At 51.4% G+C, this 24,711-nt stretch overlaps 2 protein-coding genes across 2 annotated transcripts; both read right to left on the bottom strand.

The window, feature by feature from the left end:
* Positions 1 to 18,705: 18,705 nt before the first annotated feature.
* On the bottom strand, positions 18,706 to 19,245 carry LOC148012909 (uncharacterized). The gene has a single exon (XM_087669226.1). The coding sequence runs from the start codon at positions 19,243 to 19,245 to the stop codon at positions 18,706 to 18,708; it is 540 nt and encodes a 179-aa protein (XP_087525352.1).
* A 603-nt stretch (positions 19,246 to 19,848) lies between these two features.
* On the bottom strand, positions 19,849 to 23,658 carry LOC148012908 (uncharacterized). The gene has a single exon (XM_087669224.1). It carries the CDS (start codon positions 23,656 to 23,658, stop codon positions 19,849 to 19,851), a length of 3,810 nt encoding a protein of 1,269 aa, XP_087525350.1.
* Between the last annotated feature and the right edge of the window lie 1,053 nt (positions 23,659 to 24,711).

Raw genomic sequence — 24,711 nt, 5'->3', positions numbered from 1 at the left:
CTCCCCCCCCCCCCAACGCACACCACACCACACCACCCCTACCCCCCCTCCAAAATTCGCCCCCCCCTCTCAACACACACCACACCACCCCTCCCCCCCCCCTCAAAAATTCGGCCCCTCTCAACACACACCACCCCCCCCTCCCCCCCCCTCAACACACCCCCCGTCAAAAATTCTGCCCCCCCCTCCCCCCCCCCACCCCCCCTCAAAATTTCGGCCCCCCCCCTTCAAAATTTGGCCCCTCTCAACACACACCACCCCCCCCCCTACAAAATTCGGCCCCCCCCCTACAAAATTTGCCCCCCCCCACCCCCCCTCAAAATTTGGGCCCCCCCCCCTTCAAAATTCGCCCCCCCCCCCCCCAAAATTCGGCCCCCCCTCAACACGCCATGTCGCGAGGCGCCCTTCCCCCCCCCCCCCCAAGGAAAATTTCGGGCTTTGTAGGTATGCCTTGCCGTTGGAGCCGAAAACACTGTGACAAACTCCAAAAATCACCCAAACATGCCCCGGCCCCATATCACACCTCAACTTGACATGATACGCCCCTTGGGACTCAACACGGCACCATAACACGACATATCGCGGCATAACACGGTTTTCCAACTCAACATAGCACCACAGCACGGCATAGCTCAACACGCCACGGAGGGCGACACGGAAGGTAACATGCCACGGAAGGTAACACGACGCGGCACCGCGACACGGCCCAGCGCCGACGCGACTCAACAGTCCACCTTGTTATCTCCCCCCATCGGGCAGGGAATTCCTCATGGCACTTGATATTTCTTGGTGCTTACGCAAGGACGCACCCCTGAAACCCTTCATAGTAGCACAAAGCCCCACTCACCTCTCGCCCCATAAAAAGACTACCCTTTCCCCCTCACTCTCACTGTTTGCACTCACCATCCCCACTCACCTATTCCTGGGGGAAGCCTTGAGCCACTTAACCATGCCCAAGCGACACGCACTACGGCCCCATGCCGCGACGCGCCCAAGGAGAGCCAAGCCTCGAGTAGGGTACCTCCCCTATACACACCCCCCCTACAAAAAACTCGAAGCCCACTTCGAGTTGAGTAGGTAATAAGAGTTTGTTATTTACAAGAGTAAACCCAACGCTCATACCTAACTTCAAAAAAGTGAAGGTAACTATACAAATGCCCCTACATAGTTATGCGCTCAAGTATACTTACAAGCTTCCATGTGACGCCTCCACTTCGTTAAGTCTTTTGCCAATGCTAACAGGTTGTGTCGACGTCGGCAGCTCTTCTGTTCGCTTTGCTCCTTGTAGTTGGATCTTTCTTTTCTGCACAACTGGATGACGCCGTGGTGATGCGCTTGAAGGCCACGTACCTCCCCATACTCTTCACTGATTTACAATCTCAATTGTCTTTCTATATGTAATAGGTCAAGGTTTAGACATTTTCTATGCTCTTCATGCCACTCCTCTAGTTTGTCATTCAGCACCTGTAATTCTTCTTTTAGCCCAACTTGTTTAGTTTTTACTCCATTCAATCTTCTTTCCAAATCCTGCTCCTCCCGCTTCGAAAAACCATATCCACTCTTTAGCCATTTCACCTTCGTTGCCCACAAGATCCTGCGTTCATCCTCACAATCATACCATCTTGCCAAAACCTTGTGTTTCGAATCATACAAATTCTCAATTCTACACTTTTCGGCTTCGATTCGTGCTTTTTCCATCTCCTTTTGGTCACTTTTCACTCTTTTCCCACTTTTCTAGTGTTTTCCCATTTTTTGAAAATTTTATGAATTTTTGAATTTTTTTGAATTTTTTAAGATTTTTTCTGAATTTTTCTGAAAAATTTTGAATTTTTGCCTATTTTTGCCCCTCCCCGCCTCCAGACGTCTCCGATGCGTCACGGGGTCCCGCTCTGATACCAAGTGTGACAAACTCCAAAAATCACCCAAACATGCCCCGGCCCCATATCACACCTCAACTCGACATGATACGCCCCTTGGGACTCAACACGGCACCATAACACGACATATCGCGGCATAACACGGTTTTCCAACTCAACATAGCACCACAGCACGGCATAGCTCAACACGCCACGGAGGGCGACACGGAAGGTAACACGCCACGGAAGGTAACACGACGCGGCACCGCGACACGGCCTAGCGCCGACGCGACTCAACAGTCCACCTTGTTATCTCCCCCCATCGGGCAGGGAATTCCTCATGGCACTTGATATTTCTTGGTGCTTACGCAAGGACGCACCCCTGAAACCCTTCATAGTAGCACAAAGCCCCACTCACCTCTCGCCCCATAAAAAGACTACCCTTTCCCCCTCACTCTCACTGTTTGCACTCACCATCCCCACTCACCTATTCCTGGGGGAAGCCCCGAGCCACTTAACCATGCCCAAGCGACACGCACTACGGCCCCATGCCGCGACGCGCCCAAGGAGAGCCAAGCCTCGAGTAGGGTATACATCTCGAGGCTTGGCTCTCCTTGGGCGCGTCGCGGCATGGGGCCGTAGTGCGTGTCACTTGGGCATGGTTAAGTGGCTCGGGGCTTCCCCCAGGAATAGGTGAGTGGGGATGGTGAGTGCAAACAGTGAGAGTGAGGGGGAAAGGGTAGTCTTTTTATGGGGCGAGAGGTGAGTGGGGCTTTGTGCTACTATGAAGGGTTTCAGGGGTGCGTCCTTGCGTAAGCACCAAGAAATATCAAGTGCCATGAGGAATTCCCTGCCCGATGGGGGGAGATAACAAGGTGGACTGTTGAGTCGCGTCGGCGCTGGGCCGTGTCGCGGTGCCGCGTCGTGTTACCTTCCGTGGCGTGTTACCATCCGTGTCGCCCTCCGTGGCGTGTTGAGCTATGCCGTGCTGTGGTGCTATGTTGAGTTGGAAAACCGTGTTATGCCGCGATATGTCGTGTTATGGTGCCGTGTTGAGTCCCAAGGGGCGTATCATGTCGAGTTGAGGTGTGATATGGGGCCGGGGCATGTTTGGGTGATTTTTGGAGTTTGTCACAACACCTATAGGGGAGGTACCCTACTCGAGGCTTGGCTCTCCTTGGGTGCGTCGCAGCATGGGGCCGTCGTGCGTGTCGCTTGGGCATGGTTAAGTGGCTCGGGGCTTCCCCCAGGAATAGGTGAGTGGGGATGGTGAGTGCAAACAGTGAGAGTGAGGGGGATGGGTAGTCTTTTTCATGGGGCGAGAGGTGAGTGGGGTGTTGGCCCATTATGAAGGGTTTCATGCATGAGCCCTTGCGTAAGCACCAAGAACTTTCAAGTGCCTTGAGGAAAAAGCTCCTTGCCCATTGGGGGGAGATATCATGGTGGACTGTGGAACCGTGTCGCGTTGCCGTGCCGAGTCGCGCTGAGGCACCGTGTTGAGTTGAGAAACCGTGCCGTGTTATGTTGGGGAACCATGTCGCGTTATGGTGAGATGTCGTGTTATGGTGCCATGTTGAGGCCCAAGGGGTGTGATATGCCATGTTTTGATGTGTTATGGTGCCGAGGCATGTTGTGGTGGTTTTTGGAGTCCGTGACACTTGGTATCAGAGCAGGACCCGCATGACGCATCGGAGACGTCCGGAGGCGGGGGATGGGTAAAAAAGGTAAAAATTCAAAAATTTTCAGAAAAATTCGAGAAAAATCATAAAAAATTCAAAAAAAAATCAAAAATTCACAAAAAATTCAAAAAATGGGAAAAAGCAAGAAAAGTGGGAAAAAAGTTAAAAATGACCAGAAAGAAGAAGAAAAAGAGCGTAACGAAGCCGAGAAGCTGAGGATTGAGAATTTGTATGCTTCAAAAAACAAGGTTTTGGCTCAGTGGTTTGATTGCGAAGATGAACGGAGGATTTTATGGGCTACAAAGGTGAAGTGGGTGCAGAAAGGCTACATTTTTTCTAAAGAAGAAGAAAATGATTTGGAAAACAGATTGGCTAGAGTGAGAGAAAAACAAAGCGACATCAAAATACTACTTCGAGCGTTGAATGGAAAAATCAATGAATGGGTTGAAGAACATAGAAGCAATGCAAAAATTGATTTGTTACTCATAGAGCGGGAGTTAAGAGTGGAAATCATTGAAGAGTATGGAGAGGGGGTAGCGGGAGACAAGATGCCAGATGAAAAAGGAAAAGCTATGAAACCCCAAGTAGTTCAAGAGAAGCCATGTACTCAAAATACAAATCTGAGTGGTAATATGTCAGATGAAAAGGTTAAAGCTGAGAGAACTCAAGTAATGCAAGAAAAATCATGTGCTCGAATGAAGGAGTCTAGTAGTAAAAGTGAGATGAGGGTCGATGGAGGAGACAATGTTGACTATGCTATCGTTGAAAATCAATTGTCTATGGCAAAAGAGGCATTATCTAGTGGAAAACTGAGTGGAGAACAACGTAGTGCATTTATACAGGTGATGAATACATTGAAGAAGGGGCTGGCGGAGCGAAAAGTTCAACATGGAGAAAAGGCCAAGCTACCAAAGGCCATAAGCGAATTGAGAGACGAAGACTCAGAGGCCGGAAAACCAGATACATGTAAAGAGGAGTTATGGTCAGATGAGCAGATAGACTGGGGGGCCGAACTGAAAATCCGTGAACAGATAATGAAAGAAGCAAACCAAAGGGATAGAGAGAGGGCCATACTAGATGAAAATGCAGGCCAGTTTGATGATGCAGTGATGGAAGAAGGGTGTGAAGGGAGTCACTGGGAGGAAAGAGAAGAGTGGATGGCAAACACGCCTTACCACGATCATTGTGACAAACCTGGAACAACCTACATGTATGAGGAGCCTTTCGAAGATCAGTATGCTAGATACAAGGACTACACATGGGAAGATAGAAGACAACAATTGGAAGGCTATGGAGAGCAAGCGTTTGATCCAGAGTATGAAGCCAAGTATGCGCATGGAGAATCAACTTGGGAAGAGAAAGACAGCTATTACCAGGGCTATTATGATCAACCTTTCGAACCAGGATACGAAGCAGATGCGGAGGAGGGGCAAGGTGGAAGTGAGGAGGCCTGCGGGCCGTATTATGTAGAGAATGACCACATAGTTGATCCATTACAACCAGTATGGAAAAATGAGTCTAGTTTTGTGTTTGAAGGAGTGTTGGTGGAGGAGTGCGCGGAAGAGAAGACGACCTGCGGGTCAGATCCATTACCGGAAGGGGTAATTTTGGAGGAGTGCTCAATGGGGGGCGAGGCAAAAGATGCCAAGCCCCAAACAGATGATTCTTTGGAGGGCAGGTTGGATGGACTGGGGGATGAGGAGATGGAAGATGTTGGCGGGGATGAAGAGGAAGACTCCTGTACCTGGAGGGAGGATAAAGAAATCGGGACAGGCATCGGAACTCCTGCACCTGGGGGGAGTAAAAATAATCCGGGACAGGTGGAACGGTCTGGAACTGAAGAACGGGTTGAGCCCGATTATGTTATTGAGGAGATCGGAGGGAAAGTGGAAAGGAGTGGAATGGGGCTAGAGGCCATTTTACTGAATGAAGAAGCCGAATGGCTAGCTCTGGAAGAACTCGTGAGCCGCGAGTATAAACGAATGGCCGAAAATGAGGAGCTTGTGGAAGAACTCGTGAGCCGCGAGTCTAAACGAACGATCGAACAGGACGAGCGCGTGGAAGAACTCGTGAGCCGCGAGTCTAAACGAATGGCCAAACAGGATAAGCTCGTGAGCCGCGAGGATAAAGAAACGGCCGTGTGTGAAGGAAGGGTTGAAGGAGAAGGCAGGGAACTCGTGAGCCGCGAGTCTAAACGAATGGCCAAACAAGATAAGCTCGTGAGCCGCGAGGATAAAGAAACGACCGTGTGTGGAAAGGAGAGCGGAGGAGAAGGCATGGTACTCGTGAGCCGCGAGGATAAAGAAACGGCCGTGCGTGGAGAGGAGAGTGGAGGAGAAGGCATGGTACTCGTGAGCCGCGAGGATAAAGAAACGGCCGGTTGTGGAGAGAAGGGTGGAGGAGAAGGCATAGTACTCGTGAGCCGCGAGGATAGAGAAACGGCCGTGTGTGGAGTGGAGAGTGGAGGAGAAGGCATAGTACTCGTGAGCCGCGAGGATAAACGAATGGCGGAGGGTATAGTGGAGAGTGGAGAAGGCACAATACTCGTGAGCCGCGAGGATAAAGAAACGGTCGGATGTGGAGTGGAGAGTGGAGGAGAAAGCAGAAGACTCGTGAGCCGCGAGGATAAACGAATGGCCGAGTGTGGGGAAGAACAGGATGGAGAAGAGGGAAAAGGTACGAAGGAGCGGACAAAGAAAAAACTTATTGATACTGCAAGACTCAAGGCGAAGGGGGAGAAAGCAGAGTCGATCCCGAAGCCCCAACAAACCAAGTCAGCTAGCAAGGGAAGGCATGTATGCTTCAACAATGAGCTGCAGGTGTTCTCTTGCGAAACTGATGCAGTCAGAGATTGTGCAAAAGTGGCTGATTACGAGGGAAGCGAGCCCTCATACAGCAGAGAAGACGGGGGTACTGGGGTGCCCCTTGTGTGGACAGATGGCGACGAGTGGATCTTCTGGAATGGGACTCAAGTTGCGGAGGTGCACGAGGCTGGGGACCTTGTACTTCGGATGAGAGTGTCTTTCAAGGAGTCCACTTCAAACTTGAAGTCTACTTGCACGTTCAAGCCTATTCCGGTCTCAGGGCCAAAGGGTTGCAACCTGCTGGGTGACATCATCGTGGTCGGATGGCTTCATGATTGAGCCGAGCAAGTTGTACGGAGGCTTCACCCTCCTGAGGATCAAAGTCAGATTCGGCTCAACAAGGAGCCTAGCTCATCTGCCAACGCCAAGTGTGAAGGCTTGGTTCCGACATGTGCCCATAGGTTTTATCTTGGCGGGAGAAGGCCAACACTCACAGCCAAAGAAATGGACTTGGCAGTGAGGGCAAGGCGGCATGCGGCAATCCCGCGTTTCGACTTGTGCAAGCTATTCTGTACTTACTTGCAAAATCAGGCCATTCAGGGCAATTTCGAGGTGGACACAGCGAGAGAGATGGCCCTCGCGCTGCAAGCTAGACGGTTTGATGGCTTTCATCAAGTCCATCTAACTTACATGCAGGTGACCCAGCTCAATCTAGCCAAGCAGGGCCTCTTAGTGCAAGCCGGCGCAGTATGGCAACCTTTTAGCAATGGCCTCTGCATTCATTTGCGCATCACTGAGATAAATCGGGCCGGAGAGGGCCAACATAGAAGGCTTCGGCAGGTGTGTGCGGTCAAGTCGGATCTGGTCAAAGAGGGCTCAAAACCAAGAAGGGTAAAGCACGCGGGGACAATGGACCTTACAAGGAGAGCGCGCCGACACTCAGCACCAAAGGTAAAATCTAAGCGCTGTGCAAGTAAACACCCGAAGATCCGTGCCAGGCAGGGCACTTCAAAAAGGAAAATAAAGACCAAGGACGGCGCGGCTAAATGGGATCGAGCGTTCCGCGCAAGGCGACATGCGGTTTTTGCAAAGAAACGACCTACTGCTGAAGGAGCCGCAAAGTCCAACATCCCATGCACACCACGAAGAATTAAGGAGCGTGGTGGTGGACTACTTCACGCTGGAGCAATGGATAGAGCAAGAAGAGCAAAGAGGTACGTGGCCTTACAGCGCATCACCACGACATCCTCCAACAAGGCATCACCGACTGATCCAGCTACAAAGAGCCCAACAAAAGAAAGAGCTTGTGACGTCAACACCACACTTTAGCATTGGGAAGATCCAACCAGGTGGAGGCGTCTCAAGGCGGCTTGTAAGTATACTTGAGAGCATAACTATGTAGGGGCATTCATATAGTTACCTTCACTTTTTTGAATCTAGGTAAGAGGGTTGGGTTTATTCTTGTAAATAACAAAACTCTTAGTACCTACTCAACTCGAAGTGGGCTTCGAGCTTTTTGTAGGGGGGGTGTGTATAGGGGAGGTACCCTACTCGAGGCTTGGCTCTCCTTGGGCGCGTCGCGGCATGGGGCCGTCGTGCGTGTCGCTTGGGCATGGTTAAGTGGCTCGGGGCTTCCCCCAGGAATAGGTGAGTGGGGATGGTGAGTGCAAACAGTGAGAGTGAGGGGGATGGGTAGTCTTTTTCATGGGGCGAGAGGTGAGTGGGGTGTTGGCCCATTATGAAGGGTTTCATGCATGAGCCCTTGCGTAAGCACCAAGAACTTTCAAGTGCCTTGAGGAAAAAGCTCCTTGCCCGTTGGGGGGAGATATCATGGTGGACTGTGGAACCGTGTCGCGTTGCCGTGCCGAGTCGCGCTGAGGCACCGTGTTGAGTTGAGAAACCGTGCCGTGTTATGTTGGGGAACCATGTCGCGTTATGGTGAGATGTCGTGTTATGGTGCCATGTTGAGGCCCAAGGGGCGTGATATGCCATGTTTTGATGTGTTATGGTGCCGAGGCATGTTGTGGTGGTTTTTGGAGTCCGTGACAACACCTATAGGGGAGGTACCCTACTCGAGGCTTGGCTCTCCTTGGGCGCGTCGCGGCATGGGGCCGTCGTGCGTGTCGCTTGGGCATGGTTAAGTGGCTCGGGGCTTCCCCCAGGACTAGATGAAAGGGGATGGTGAGTGCAAACAGTGAGAGTGAGGGGGATGGGTAGTCTTTTTCATGGGGCGAGAGGTGAGTGGGGTGTTGGCCCATTATGAAGGGTTTCATGCATGAGCCCTTGCGTAAGCACCAGAAACTTTCGAGTGCCTTGAGGAAAAAGCTCCTTGCCCGTTGGGGGGAGATAACATGGTGGACTATGGAACCGTGTCGCGTTGCCGTGCCGTGTCGCGCTGAGGCGCCGTGGTGGGTTGAGAAACCGTGCCGTGTTATGTTGGGGAACCATGTCGCGTATGGTGATAAGTCGTGTTATGGTGCCATGTTGAGGCCCAAGGGGCGTGATATGCCATGTTTTGGTGTGTTATGGGGCCGAGTCATGTTGTGGTGGTTTTTGGAGTCCGTGACACTTGGTATCAGAGCAGGACCCCTGTGACGCATCCGAGGCGTCCGGAGGCGGGGGAGGGGTGAAATAGGCAAAAATTCAAAAATTTTCAGAAAAATTCGAAAAAAATCATAAAAAAATCAAAAAAATTCAAAAATTCATAAAAATTTCAAAAAATGGAAAAAAGAAAGAAAAGTGGGAAAAAAGTCAAAAATGACCAAAAAGAAGAAGAAAAAGAGCGTAACGAAGCCGAGAAGCTGAGGATTGAAAATTTGTATGCTTCAAAAAACAAGGTTTTGGCACAGTGGTTTGATTGCGAAGATGAACGGAGAATGCTATGGGCTACAAAGGTGAAGTGGGTGCAGAAAGGGTATATTTTTTCTAAAGAAGAAGAGCGTGATTTGGAAAACAAGTTGGCCAGGGTGAAAGACAAACAAAGCGACATCAAAACACTACTTTGAGCGCTGAATGGAAAAATCAATGAATGGGTTGAAGAACATAGAAGCAGTGCAAAAATTGATTTATTACTCATAGAGCGGGAGTTAAGAATGGAAATCATTGAAGAGTATGGAGAGGGGGTAGCGGGAGACAAGATGCTAGATGAAAAAGGAAAAGCTATGAAACCCCAAGTAGTTCAAGAGAAGCCATGTATTCAAAATACAAATCTTAGTGGTAATATGTTAGATAAAAAGGCTAAAGCTGCGAGAACTCAAGTAACGCAACAAAAGTCATGTGCTCGAACGAAGAAGTCTAGTAGTGAAAGTGAGATGCGGGTTGAGGGAGGAGACAATGTTGACTATGCTATCATAGAAAATCAGTTGGCTATGGCAAAAAAGGTGTTATCTAGTGAAAAACTAAATGGAGAACAACGTAGTGCATTTATACAGGTGATGAATACATTGAAGAAGGGGCTGGCGGAGCGAAAAGTTCAACATGGGGAAAAGGCCAAGCTACCAGAGGCCATAAGCGAATCGAGAGACGAAGACTCAGAGGCCGAGAAACCAGATACAGGTGAAGAGGAGCTATGGTCAGATGAGGAAATAGACTGGGAGGCCGAACTGAAAATCCGTGAACAGATAATGAAAGAAGCAAACCAAAGGGATAGAGAGAGGGCCATACTAGATGAAGATTCAGGCCAGTTTGATGATGCAGTGATGGAAGAGGGATGTGAAGGGAGTCACTGGGGGGAAAGAGAAGAGTGGGTGGCAAATGCGCCATACCGTAATTATTGTGACAAACCTGAAGGAGACTACATATATGAGGAGCCTCTTGAAGATCAGTATGCCAGATACGAAGATGACATGTGGGAAGATAGAGGACAACAGTTGGGGGGCTATGGGGAACAATCGTTTGATCCAGAGTATGAAGCTAAGCATGCGCATGAAAAGTCAACCTGGGAAGAGAAAGATGACTATTTTCAAGACTATTATGATCAACCTTTCAAACCAGGATATGAAGCAGATGCGGACGAGTGGCAAGATGGAAATGAGGAGGCCTACGGGCCATATTATGAAGAGAATGACCACATAGTTAATCCAGCACAACCAATATGGGTAAATGAGTCTAGTTTTGTATTTGATGGAGTGTTGGTGGAGGAGTGCGTGGAAGAGAAGACGACCTGCGGGTCAGATCTATTACCGGAAGGGGTGGTTCTTGAGGAGTGCACATGGAAGGGAGAGGCAAAGGAAGCCGAGCCCCAAGCAGATGATACTTTGAAACAAGCAGCGGAGGGATTGGATGAGGAGATTGAGGATGTTGGCGGGGATGAAGGGTAAGACTCCTGTACCTGGAGGGAGGATAAAGAAATCGGGATAGGCATCAGAACTCCTGCACCTGGGGGGAGTATAAATAATCCGGGACAGGTGGAACGGTCTGGAACTGAAGAACGGGTTGAGCCCGATTATGTTATTGAGGAGATCGGAGGGAAAGTGGAAAGGAGGGGAACGGGGCTAGAGGTCATTTTACTGAATGAAGAAGCCGAATGGCTAACTGTGGAAGAACTCGTGAGCCGCGAGTCTAAACGAACGGTCGAACAGGACGAGCATGTGGAAGAACTCGTGAGCCGCGAGTCTAAACGAACGGCCAACCAGGATAAGCTCGTGAGCCGCGAGGATAAAGAAACGGCCGTGTGTGAAGGAAGGGTTGAAGGAGAAGGTAGGGAACTCGTGAGCCGCGAGTCTAAACGAATGGCCAAACAGGATATGCTCGTGAGCCGCGAGGATAAAGAAACGGCCGTGCGTGGAGAGGAGAGTGGAGGAGAAGGCATGGTACTCGTGAGGCGCGAGGATAAAGAAACGGCGGTGTGTAGGGAAAGGGATGAGGAAGAAGGCATGGTACTCGTGAGCCGTGAGGATAAAGAAACGGTCGGTTGTGGAGAGAAGGGTGGAGGAGGAGGCATAGTACTCGTGAGCCGCGAGGATAAAGAAACGGCCGTATGTGGAGTGAAGAGTGAAGGAGAAAGCAGAAGACTCGTGAGCCGCGAGGATAAACGAATGGCCGAGTATAGGGAAGAACAGGAGGGAGAGGAGAGGAAGGACACGAAGATGCGGACAAAGGACGAAACCCACGCTGGGGAGTGGAAAAAACTTAATGATACTTCAAGAACCAAGGCAAAGGGTGAGACAGCAGAGTCGATCCCGGAGCCCCAACAAACCAAGTCAGCTAGCAGGGGAAGGCATGCAAGCCTCAACAATGAGCTGCAGATGTTCTCTTGCGAAACTGATGCGGGCAGAGATTGTGCTCAAGTGGCTGATTACGAGGGAAGCAAGCCCTCATGCAGCAAAGAAGACAGGGGCACTGGGGTGCCCCTTGTTACTTGCACGTTCAAGCCTATTCCGGTCTCGGGGCCAAAGGGTTGCAACCTGCTGGGGGCCAAAGGGTTGCAACCTGCTGGGTGACATCATCGTGGTCGGATGGCTTCATGATTGAGCCGAGCAAGTTGCGCGGAGGCTTCACCCTCCAGAGGATCAAAGACAGATTCGGCTCAACAAGTAGCCTAACTCATCTGCCGAGGCCAAGTGTGAAGGTTTGGTCTCAACATGTGCCCATAAGGTTTATCTCGGCAAGAGAAGGCCAACGCTCTCAGCCAAAGAAATGGACTTGGCTGTGAGGGCAAGGCGGTATGCGGCAACCCCGTGTTTTGACTTGTGCAAGCTATTCTGTTCTTACTTGCAAAATCAGGCCAGTCGGGGCAATTTCGAGGTGGACACAGCGAGAGAGATGGCCCTCGCGTTGCAAGCTAGACGGTTTGATGGCTTTCATCAAGCCCATCTAACTTACAGGCAGGTGATCCAGCTCAATCTAGCCAAGTGGGGCCTCTTAGTGCAAGCCGGCGTAGTATGGCAACCTTGTAGCAATGGCCTCTGCATTTACTTACGCATCATAGGGATAGATCGGGCCAGAGAGGGCCAACACAAAAGGCTTCGGCAGACGTGTGCGCTCAAGTCGGATGTGGCCAAGCAGGGCTCAAAACATAGGAGGATAAAACATGCGGGGACAATGGACCTCGCCAGGAGAGCACGCCGACACTCAGCACCACAGGTAAAATCCAAGCGCTTCGCAGGTAAACTCCCAAAGATCCGTGCCAGACAGGGCACTCCTAAAAGGAAAAGAAGGACCAAGGATGGCGCGGCTAAGTGGGATCGGGCGTTCCGCGCAAGACGACATGCGGTTTTTGCAAAGAGACGATCTCTTGCTAAAGGAGCCGCAAAGTCCAACATCCCATGCGTGCCCCGAAGAATTAAGGAGCGTGGTGGTGGACTACTTCACGCTGGAGCGATGGATAGAACAAGAAGAGCAAAGAGGTACGTGGCCTTACAGTGCATCACCACGACATCCTCCAACAAGGCATCATCGACTGATCCGGCTACGAAGAGCCCAACAAAAGAAAGAGCTTGCGACGTCAACACCACACTTTAGCATTGGGAAGATCCAACCGGGTGGAGGCGTCTCAAGGCGGCTTGTAAGTATACTTGAGAGAATAACTATGTAGGGGCATTCGTATAGTTACCTTCACTTTTTTGAAGCTAGGTAAGAGGGTTGGGTTTATTCTTGTAAATAACAAACTCTTAGTACCTACTCAGCTCGAAGTGGGCTTTGAGTTTTTTGAGGTCGTGTCGTGTCATGGATGGGGAGGTGGGGTGGGGATGTCATGGGGGGGGGGGGGGACAGCAAGTCGTGACATGGTGTGGTGTGTGTGGAGGGTGAAGGGGGAGAGGGGGGCACGTCGCGTCGTGTCGTGTCATTGGAGGGTGGGGGGATGTCATGGGGGGCGCGTCACGTCGTGTTGTATTATGGGTGGGGCGGATGTCATGGTGAGGGGGGCCGAATTTTGGAGGGGGGGAGAAGTGGGGAGGGTGGGGGGGCCGAATTTTGAAGGGGGGCGAATTTTTGAGGGGGGGGGAAGGGGTGGGGTGGGGTGCTGTGTGATCAGGGGGGGGGGCGAATTTTGGAGGGGGGGGAGGGGTGGTGTGGTGTGGTGTGTGTTGAGGGGGCGGGGGGGGTGAATTTTTGAGGGGGGGGAGGGGTGGTGTGGTGTGGTGCGTGTTGAGGGGGGGAAGGGTTGGGTGTGTGTGTTAAGGGGAGGGGAGCACGTCGGGTCGTGTCATGTCATGGGGCGGGGGGGGGGGGGGGGGGGGGGGGGGGGAGGGGGGCATCGCGACATGGTGTGGTGTGTGTTGGGGGGGGGCATCGCGGTGGGTGGGTGTATGTGTTAAGGGGAGGGGGGTGGGGTGGGGTGGTGTGTGATGGGGGGGGGGGGGCGAATTTTGGAGAGGGGGGGGAGGGGTGGTGTGGTGTGGTGTGTGTTGAGGGGGGGGGAAGGGTGGGGAGGTGTGTATTGAGGGAGGGGGGCAAATTTTTGGGGGGTGGGAGAGGGGTGGTGTGTGTTGGGGGGGGGCGAATTTTTGAGGGGGGGGAGGGGTGGTGTGGTGTGGTTTGTGTTGGGGGGGGGGGGTGGGGTGGTGTGTGTTGGGGGGGGGCGAATTTTTTTGGGGGGGGGGGGGGGGGGGAATTTTTGAGGGGGGGGGGGAGGGGTGGTGTGGTGTGGTGTGGTGTGTTGAGGGGGGGGAGGTGGGGGACGGTGGAATTTCTGAAGGGGGGGGGGGGGGAGGGGTGGTGTGGTGTGGTGTGTGTTGGGGGGGGGGGGGGAAGGGTGGGGAGGTGTGTATTGAAGGGGGGGGGGCAAATTTTTTGGGGGGGAGGGGTGGTGTGTGTTGGGGGCGGGGGGGGGGGGGCAAATTTGGAGGGGGGGAGGGGTGGTGTGGTGTGGTGTGTGTTGAGGGGGGGGGGCGAATTTTTTGGGGGGGGGGGTGGGGTGGTGTGTGTTGGGGGGGGGCGAATTTTTTGGGGGCGGGGGGGGGGGAGGGGTGGGGTGGTATGGTGTGTGTTGAGGGGGGAGTGAAATTTGGAGGGGGGGAAGGGGAGGGGTGGTGTGGTGTGTGTTGAGGGGGGGGAGGGGTGGTGTGGTGTGTGTTGACGGGGGGGGGGGAATTTTTGAAGGGGGGTGAGGGGTGCTGTGGTGTGTGTTGGGGGGGAGGGGGTGCTGTGGGGTGGTGTGTGTTGAGGGGGGGGGCGAATTTTGGAGGGGGGGGAGGGGTGGTGTGGTGTGGTGTGTGTTGAGGGGGGGGTGAATTTTTGGGGGGGGAAGGGGCGAAATTTGGAGGGGGGACAAATTTTTTGGGGGGGGGAGGGGTGGGGTGGTGTGTGTTGAGGGGGGGGCGAAATTTGGAGGGGGGGAAGGGGAGGGGTGGTGTGGTGTGGTGTGGTGTGTGTTGAGGGGGGGGGATTTTTGAGGGGGGGGAGGGGCGGTGTGGTGTGTGTTGAGGGGGGGGGGAGGGGTGGTGTGGGGTGGTGTGTGTTGAGGGGGGGGGGGCGAATTTTGGAGGGGGGGGAGGGGTGGTCTGGTGTGGTGTGTGTTGAGGGGGGGGGCCAATTTTTTGGGGGGGGGCAAAATTTGGAGGGGGGGGGGAGGGGTGGTGTGGTGTGTGTTGAGGGGGGGGGGGGATTTTTGAGGGGGGGGAGGGGTGGTGTGGTGTGGTGTGTGTTGAGGGGGGGGGCGAATTTTTGGGGGGGGAAGGGGCGAAATTTGGAGGGGGGTGAATTTTTGGGAGGGGGGAGGGGTGGGGTGGTGTGTGTTGAGGGGGGGCGAAATTTGGAGGGGGGGAAGGGGAGGGGTGGTGTGGTGTGGTGTGGTGTGTGTTGAGGGAGGGGGGGGGATTTTTGAGGGGGGGAGGGGTGGTGTGGTGTGTGTTGAGGGGGGGGGTGGGGTGGTGTGTGTTGAGGGGGGGGGGGAAATTTTTGGGGGGGGGGAGGGGTGGTGTGTGTTGAGGGGGGGGGTGGGGTGGTGTGTGTTGAGGGGGGGGGGGAAATTTTTGGGGGGGGGAGGGGTGGTGTGGGGTGGTGTGTGTTGAGGGGGGGGCGAATTTTGGAGGGGGGGGGATGTTGAGAAACACGGGATCTAGAGCATGGCAGAAGCTATGGAGGTTGGAATGTAGAGATAAACCTCATGATGACATAGACAAAGAAGACAACTGTTACACAAGTGAATTAGGTTTCAAGATTGAGACTTGAACTCATAAACACAATCTTGTGTAGGACTGACAATGACACAAAGAGACAAGTACTATTGCATTATCTTCATATGAAAGTGATAGTCAAGTACATCATTATATAGGATTGCTTGGTGGCACATTTCATCCACTGTGCATATGGGATTTTGTCTCTCTTCCTAGAATAAACTGCATCTTCCTAACCTAGCTGTTCCATACAAAGGGGCATACACAAGGTGTGATTGATAGATTCTCAACACCCCTCCTCAATCACAACCTAAAAGTACAAAGTGTGTAGAGGCTTTAGTGAGAGCAGTACCTGCAAAGTGTGGGCATACCACAAACATGGCAAAACACCAGAGGCTGTCGCAGAAAAGGCTAAGTGTGGTACCATAAACATGGTGAACATCTAGAGGCTGTAACAGGGGCCTCACAAAGTGTACAGAGGCTGTAGTACAAGGCTACATGAGGAGTTTACAAAGCTTATGAAAGGAACATTAAGGCAGGTACAATGGTTTTAAAACAGAAAATGAGAGACAAGGACCGATAAGCCCTTGTGGTCTTTTTCAGCATATGCTATTTCTTTGTCAGCATCATGGAAAATCTTCTTATCTTTCTTCTCTTCTTCATGATCTTCTTGGTCTGCTTCTTTATGGACTTTGCTTGCATTGGTTGCGGTTGCGGTCTTCATGTCCATGTCTATGTCTATGTCCCCCTCAAGCAAAGAATTTCTTATTTTCCCCAAAGCAATAGGCATGTCTTCTAGTTCTTCAAATAAACACAAGGATGAAACTTGAATCAAGGCTTGAATCTTCCCTGCAAGTAGAATAGGCACATCTTCTATGTAGTGTAGATAAACAACACAAGTCATGTTGCTCTTCATGGAGTGTATCCACATAGCGATCTTTTTGTTCGTCATTTCCATGACCAAGGATGAGCAGCAAATCAACTCCAGATTCTCAGATTTATCAGTGGAAGGGCAGATTGCAGTGTGTCAAGAGACACAAGTAATATTAGTGTGAAAACACACTATGTAGTTTGATTCTTGATGCTTGTTGATGTCGTCTCGTTGAACTTGACCTTCACTTTGAATCCTCTGCTTGCTAGCTTGGAAGGAAAATCTTGCTGGGAACTTCAGTGACACAGTGGATCAGAGTGGCAGGGCCTTCAGTGAGCTTGGAGGAGTGAGAAATTGAAAAAAAATGAAGCTTTCAAGGTTTTGGCTATGGCTGACTTTTAGGGTTTCTGAGGCAGCCCTGGTTTTTTACAGATTGTGGGAGCTGTGGTTGACCATTTTCAAAACTTTTTTTATGAAAATGTAGCTCTCATGATGCTCTACCAAAGCCCCATAGAAATCGACTAGATCACGTCGCGTGCAGGCGGGCAGAATCGAAAATCAGAGACGGGCGCAGATTTCGGCCAGATCTGTTGATTTCTTCAATGCCGTCGTGTATGGACTCCAATGTCATCGTGTATGGTGCCACGCTGCAGCGCCTTGAGGTGTAGAGCAATCCCCCAGAAGGAATCGAAAGCTGATTCAGCTTCTATGATGAGATTGGAGTGCTCAAAGGTGAGCAGGTCAAATCTGGCTATGGTGGACCAAAAAACAGAGATTAAGAATTTGAGCAATGCTGAGCTGTGGTTAGGGCAATGTTGAGTTCTGAGTTGACACAGAGGAGCTATGGAAGCATAGGAATACTTTCCCAGAAGGAGTCACAGCAAGATATGACCTGTGGACAGAGATCCAGGAGCTTGAAGCAGGCAGGGTGCAGGGTGGCTATGGCTGCCAAGCAGTCCAAGATGAGAATGAAGTTGAAGATGAAGTCATGTACTTGAGCTGAGCTGGATAGAGATCATGAGAGACTGAGGGAGCAGAGAGAGGACCTGAAACATGCTAAGCCATGCTCAGCTGCGCTCTGATACCATGTTGAGAAACACGGGATCTAGAGCATGGCAGAAGCTATGGAGGTTGGAATGTAGAGATAAACCTCATGATGACATAGACAAAGAAGACAACTGTTACACAAGTGAATTAGGTTTCAAGATTGAGACTTGAACTCATAAACACAATCTTGTGTAGGACTGACAATGACACAAAGAGACAAGTACTATTGCATTATCTTCATATAAAAGTGATAGTCAAGTACATCATTATATAGGATTGCTTGGTGGCACATTTCATCCACTGTGCATATGGGATTCTGTCTCTCTTCCTAGAATAAACTGCATCTTCCTAACCTAGCTGTTCCATACAAAGGGGCATACACAAGGTGTGATTGACAGATTCTCAACAGGGGAGGGGTGGTGTGGTGTGGTGTGGTGTGTGTTGAGGGGGGGGGCAATTTTTGGGGGGGGGGGGGGAAATTTGGAGGGGGGCGGGGGAGGGGTGGTGTGGTGTGGTGTGTGTTGAGGGGGGGGGGGGGGCGAATTTTTGAGGGGGGAGAGGGGTGGTGTGGTGTGGTGTGTGTTGGGGGGGGGGGGGGGGCGAATTTTTGAGGGGGGGAGGGGTGGTGTGGTGTGGTGTGTGTTGGGGGGAGGCATCGCGGTGGGTGGGTGGGTGTGTGTGTTAAGGGGAGGGGGGCACATCGCGTCGTGTCTTGTCACCCCCCCATGACATCCCCACCCCACCCCCACCCATGACACGACACGACGCGACGCGTCCCCCCCTCCCCGCCTTCCCCATGACATGACACGACGCGATGTGCCACCCTCCCCTTAACACACACACCCACCCTGTAACGCACAATGCGTGCGTAGCATGCAATTCCCAACTTTGCGTTCGTCACCCACGGTTCTCACCGTGATCCCCCGCGGTCTTTCCCACCTTTAGCTTACAAGAAGGCACTTTGTTTTGAAAGAAAGTAGATTGCAAGAAGACTTTGCGATTGCAAGAAATAACATTCGTGTTATGTTGGCGCAAGGCCCGGGTGGAGGGGGAACACCCAGGCAATGCAAGAAGAAAATGTTGGTTACAATGGTTTGTGCGCTTATCCCCCCTCATACACACCCCCCCCATGAGGAAGCTCAATGTCCTCATTGAGCGGGAGTGGGACTGTTGACTCAAAATCCGGGGGTCTTAATCCACTCCTAGTGAGTAGATCAGTGTCTAAACCCGCTAAATGCCTTATCCACTGACTCAATACAGATGTGAGATAAGGTCTTTGTTTATTTTGGAACAGAAAAACAGACAATCCCTAGACCTAAGTTGCCTTGCCCACTGACTCGATTACAAATGTGGAGCTAAGGACTTTTTGAAGTAGGTTGAGTTTGATGTTCACTCCTGTGGTAATGGTGGATGATAGAGATCTGGATTCTCTCGCTCGTTGTAGAATTGAAGTAGTAGATCTCGAGCATGTTCGATGACTAGTGGTTCTGCCATCCAAGAGGCTTCTTTCATTGGTCGATTCTTCCACTTGATGTGAAACTCCGGGTGTTTGCCGATGAAGCGCGTCTCCAGAATAATCTCTGGCTCGAAAGGAAGCTGGGCGAGTTGTGCTGGAAGAGGTCGTTGTCGCCCAAATCTGGTATCTGCATGAAACCGCCGTAGTAGTTGAACATGAAAGGCATCATGGATAAGGACATTCGGCGGTAGCTGGATCTTATAAGTGACATCATTGAGCCTTGTGATGACTTTGTATGGCCCGTAGTACCTGTTGTTGAACTTGGGGGTGAGGTTCTTGGGCAAGTCAATGTTCTTAGAGCTGACCAACACCAAATCTCCAGGGAAGAACTCCACATGCTTCTTCCTTTTTGCATTGTATCTTTTGGCGATGAGTATCTTGTTGTTGCGTAGGCTTTCCTGGGCCACCAACATTCGTTGTTTCCACTTCAGTAGGAACTCTTCGGCATTTGGATCTTCGACATACTACTTACCTGCTGCCAAGGCCAGAGGGGTGATGACTTCTTTGCCTGTTGCTATCTCGAAGGGGGTGAAACCTGTAGAACTGTGCAGGGTCGCATTGTAATGAAACTCCAGGATGTCAAGGTATTGAGCCCAATCCTTTTGATCAGCTCGGACATAGCTGCGGATGTAATCTTCGATGCCTTGGTTGAGTCTTTCGGTTTGTCCATCTGTCTGCGGATGAAAAGCCGACGAGAAGCGGAGCTGAGTATCCATTAACTTGAAAAGCTCCCGCCACATGTTGCTGAGAAATCCGGGATCTCGATCAGACACAATGGCTAGAGGCAGCCCATGATACTTGAAGATCCTTGAAAAGAATAATTTTGCCACTTTCTGAGCAGTGATTGGCGGCTCGGTGGCAATGAAGTGAGCTTGTTTGGAGAGGTAGTCCACCACCACAAAGATGGCCGTGCAGCCATGCGACTTGGGCAATTCGGTGATGAAATCCATACTTACCACATCCCAGGGGCGGGATGGAATCGGCATCTGTTGTAGCTCTCCTGCGGGCTTCATCCTCTATGCCTTCACCATTTGACATGTCGGGCAGGTGCGTACATATTCGGTGACGTCCTCCCGCATCTTTGGCCAATAGAAAAATCTTTTCAGGCGATCAAAAGTCCTGATCTGACCCGAGTGTCCCCCAATGGGACTATCATGGCACTCCCATAGGATTTGATTCCTGAGTTCATCATTTTTGGGTACATACATGGCTCCTTGGTAGTAGATGATACCATTTCTGACTTCATACATTCCCCATGGAGTGGATCCTGCTTCAATGTCCTTCAGAAGTTGCTGAGCTTCTTCATTCCCATCCATCTTCTCCCGCACCTGAGCCCCAAATCTGCCTTCAGCAACGGTGATAGCTTGTAGTTCAGCTTGTCGACTCAAAGCATCCGGCATTTTATTGGAAGAGCCAGGCTTGTGGATAATCTCTATGTCAAATTCGGCCAGAAAATCCTGCCATCGGGCCTGCTTTGGTGATAGCTTTGGTTGAGTTTGGAAATACTTGAGGGAAATATTATCCGTATAGACTTTTGTTGGCTTATCCTGCACATAGTGCCGCCACTTCCTCAAGCAATGCACTACTGCATACATCTCTTTTTCATGAGTAGCCCACCTTCTCTCCGTTGGGTCCAGCTTCTTGGATTCATAGCATACTGGATGACCATCCTGCATGAGCACACCACCTATGGCATAGCTTGACGCATCAGTATGGACCTCAAACGGGCGTGTGAAATCTGCCATCTTTAAAACTGGGGCCTGGATCATCATGCTCTTCAACTGCTCAAAGGCTTGCTGCTCCCGATCCGTCCACTGAAAAGTAGTTGTGTTGGAGGTGAGATCTGTCAGTGGGGCAGTAATCTTACTATATCCTTGAATGAACCTTCGACAGAAAACTGTAAATCCCAAAAATTCCCGCACCTGACTTACCTTGCGGGGAGCCTCCCAATTCTTTACTGCCTGAACCTTCTTCGGGTCTATGGCAATCCCATTTTCTTTGACTAAATAGCCCAAAAATTCTATCTCTTGTACAGCAAACTCACACTTTTCTGGCTTCACAAACAATTGATTCTCCCGGAGCCGGGTAAAGACCTTCTCCAGGTGCTGTACATGATCTTCCAGGGTTCTGCTGTAGATGAGCACATCATCAATATAGATGATCACAAAATCATCAAGATAGTCGATGAAGATCTTATCCATGAGCTCACAAAAGGTAGCTGGTGCATTAGTGAGCCCTTCTGGCATGACCAACCATTCGTAGCTCCCGTATCGGCTTCTGAAAGCCGTCTTCACCTCGTCCCCTTCTGCTATTCTAATTTGGTGATACCCTGACCTCAAGTCGATTCTGCTGAAGTAACGGGCTCCTTGCAGCCGATCCAGCAGTTCATCTACCACTGGCACAGGGTACCTATTCCTCACTGTAGCTTTATTGAGAGCTCTGTAATCTGTACACAGACGAAGAGACCCATCCTTTTTCTTGACAAATAGGACTGGAGCTCCATAGGGTGATCTACTAGGTTGAATGTGGCCTGATGCCTCCATTTCTCCTAGCTGTTTCTTCAATTCCACTAGCTCCGTTCCCGTCATCCTGTAAGCTGGCCTGGCTGGTGGTTGCACTCCTGGTAAGAGCTCGATTCGGTGATCAACACTCCTGCGAGGCGGCAACCCGATCGGCAGCTTGTCGGGCATGACATCTTGGAACTTGTCCAGAACTTCCCTGACCCTTTCGTCACCTATTGTCCAGATGATTTGTTGAATCACTGGTTCTTCTTCAATGAGCCTCATCATACATAGCCTCAACTGTCCCCCATGCTTCAATTCTTTTTCTAGTTGCTTGGCCGTAATCTCCATAGGACCTGGGGCTCCCACTTGTGTTTCTTGACTCTTTTTTGTGGCTTTTTTTGCCACTGTTTCCATCCCTTTTGCTCTCTCCAATTGTACTTCTTCTGGTTGCTCCTTTGTCGTTGCTTTTTGCACCCACACCTTTGCAGGACTTTCTTTTTCTGAGCTGTTCACATTCTGCACCTTTGTCACCACCAATCTAGCGTCCACTGCATTGCCCGCTGGTGACTTGTTGTGACTCTTGCTTTTAGTGCGAAAGTATGGCACCCAGACCACCGACTGCGGTGCTTGCAAGTAAATTTTATTCTTTTTCATGCCCAGTATTTGCACGACATGGTTGTCTATCCAATCCATGCCTAATATACCTTCAAAATCATCCATAGGCACCACTATAAAATCCAGATTTGCCTGCCATTGCCCAATTTGAACTGGGACGCCTTTGGCTAACTCGCAGTATTTGTATTTTCCTTGCACAAATGATACCTCAAGACCCTCAGCTCTTATTGGCTTCACACCTAGCCGGGATGCTACCTGAGGAGATATGAAGTTATGAGTGGCCCCTGTGTCCACCATCATCACCTGGGGATGGTTCCCCAACTCAGCCTGAACAAACATGTTGCATATGCTAGGAATAAAGGTTGGCATAGTTGCTGGAGGCTTGGCCCCCACTGCTCCTGCCTTTGCCTTATATTCCCACTCCTTCTCTTCATCTTCTATCTCAGTTATTTGGACTGTCGATCTTGATCCTTCTGCTTCCGCTTGAGCATACGCGAATCTGGAGCCACTTGAAGAAGCTGCTCCCCTCGGACAATCCCTTGCGAAGTGCGGACCTCCACAATTATGACAAGCTAAAGGGCCTCCTCTTCCTTGCCCCATTCTACCTCCTCCTCCATATCTTCCTCTATTTGAGTTGTTCCCTCGGCCGACCCCAGATGTGGTTGGTCTGGAACTAGCAGAACTATTGGCTGGGGTTGTCTCGGACCGAGTCTCCGTGTACTCCAGTCGGAGGGGTTGCTTGCCATTCCATCCACTGTTCCCTTGCGTGTTGTTTTGGTAAGATCCCTGGTTTTGCCTATTTCCCCATGTCGAGTTGGACTGAGCGGTGTTGCCTCCTTGCGGAGCCCCACGCCCTGCCCCTCCTTGTCTGCCATCGAAATCAGTGAGTCTTTCAGCCATTGTCATAGCCTCCAGCACACTTCCCGGTTCCTGCTTTTCTATTTCTCTTCTAGCCCATGGTTGCATTCCATACAGAAAACCATGCAGTTTGGTGGTTACATCCATGTCGGGTAGCTGCAGCATTAGAGACCTATACTTTTGCACATAGTCTCTCATTCGGCCTGCATTCTGCCTCAAGTTTCTCCATTCGTCTCTGACTTTGAATGGTTCATTCTTTGGCACAAAGTATTCCTTCATGCTTCTCTGCAACTCCTCCCATGTTAGTTTCCTGCCAAACTGCTCTTCCTCATACATCAGCCACTTCGAGGCATCACCCTCTAGTAACTGTGCTGCCACCAATCCTCTTCTCTTGCTTGACACCTTGAGTAACTTCATGTAGCCGTCCACCTCTCTTATCCATCGGTTTAGGCTGACTGAGTCCCTCTCACCTTTGTATTTCTCTGGTGCTTGAGGCTTGTACTTTCCCATATCATCGGATGAGGAGTCATCCCGTTCCTTCTTTTCTTTCCTTCTGCATCTCCGATGAATCTCACCATCGTTGTCCGTCTCAGCTTGAGCCTTTCCTAGTGCTTTGGGTAGCATGGTAGCCAGCAAGTCCTTCATCATTTCTCGCATGGCATCCATTTGGTCTGGCTCGCGCCGTGGCTCCTCTTCTTCGTGCATAGCAGCATCTATTTCATTCTCATGCTCCGTTGCGTATCCTTCCCCAATCACCAGTTGAGGTCTGCTTGCTCCGATTCCAAGGGCCACCGAGATTTCATCTCGGTCATCTCGAATTCCACTCTTATTCTTGTTGCGTCCACCCATGTTGATGAACCGCAACTTGCTAGCTTTCCAAAATCTTCCTCACGCCTGTTGAAGGACTAGCCCTCGCGTGAGTTGAGCTCTGATACCAAGTGTAATGCACAATGCGTGCGTAGCATGCAATTCCCAACTTTGCGTTCGTCACCCACGGTTCTCACCGTGATCCCCCGCGGTCTTTCCCACCTTTAGCTTACAAGAAGGCACTTTGTTTTGAAAGAAAGTAGATTGCAAGAAGACTTTGCGATTGCAAGAAATAACATTCGTGTTATGTTGGCGCAAGGCCCAGGTGGAGGGGGAACACCCAGGCAATGCAAGAAGAAAATGTTGGTTACAATGGTTTGTGCGCTTATCCCCCCTCATACACCCACCGCAATGCCCCCCCCCCCCCCCAACACACACCACACCATGTCGCGACGCCCCCCTCCCCCCCCCCCCCCCCGCGCCCCATGACATGACAAGACGCGACGTGCTCCCCTCCCCTTAACACACCCACCCACCCACCATGACGCCCCCTCAAAAATTCTGCCCCCCCCCCCCCCCCCCCCCAACACACACCACACCACACCACCCCTACCCCCCCTCCAAAATTCACCCCCCCCTCTCAACACACACCACACCACCGCTCCCCCCCCCTCAAAAATTCGGCCCCTCTCAACACACACCACCCCCCCCTCCCCCCCCCCTCAACACACCCCCCGTCAAAAATTCGGCCCCCCCCCACCCCCCCTCAAAATTTCGCCCCCCCCCCCTTCAAAATTCGGCCCCTCTCAACACACACCACCCCCCCCCCACAAAATTCGGCCCCCCCCCCCAAAAATTCTCCCCCCCCCCCAGAAATTCGGCCGCCCCCCCCCCCTACAAAATTCGCCCCCCCCTCAAAATTCCGCCCCCCCTTCAAAATTTGGTGCCCCCCCCCCTCCAAAATTCGGCCCCCCCTCAACACGCCATGTCGCGAGGCGCCCTTCCCCCCCCCCCCCCCCCCCCCCCCCCCCCCCCCCGAGGAAAATTTCGGGCTTTGTAGGTATGCCTTGCCGTTGGAGCCGAAAACACCTATGA

Source organism: Lygodium microphyllum, chromosome 27 (assembly GCF_053477565.2).
Source record: "Lygodium microphyllum isolate KBCC chromosome 27, Lygodium_microphyllum_v1.1.10, whole genome shotgun sequence".
Classification (NCBI taxonomy): domain Eukaryota; kingdom Viridiplantae; phylum Streptophyta; class Polypodiopsida; order Schizaeales; family Lygodiaceae; genus Lygodium; species Lygodium microphyllum.
The sequence above is the reverse complement of the archived record's forward strand: the minus strand, read 5'-3'. Positions and strand labels throughout refer to the sequence as shown.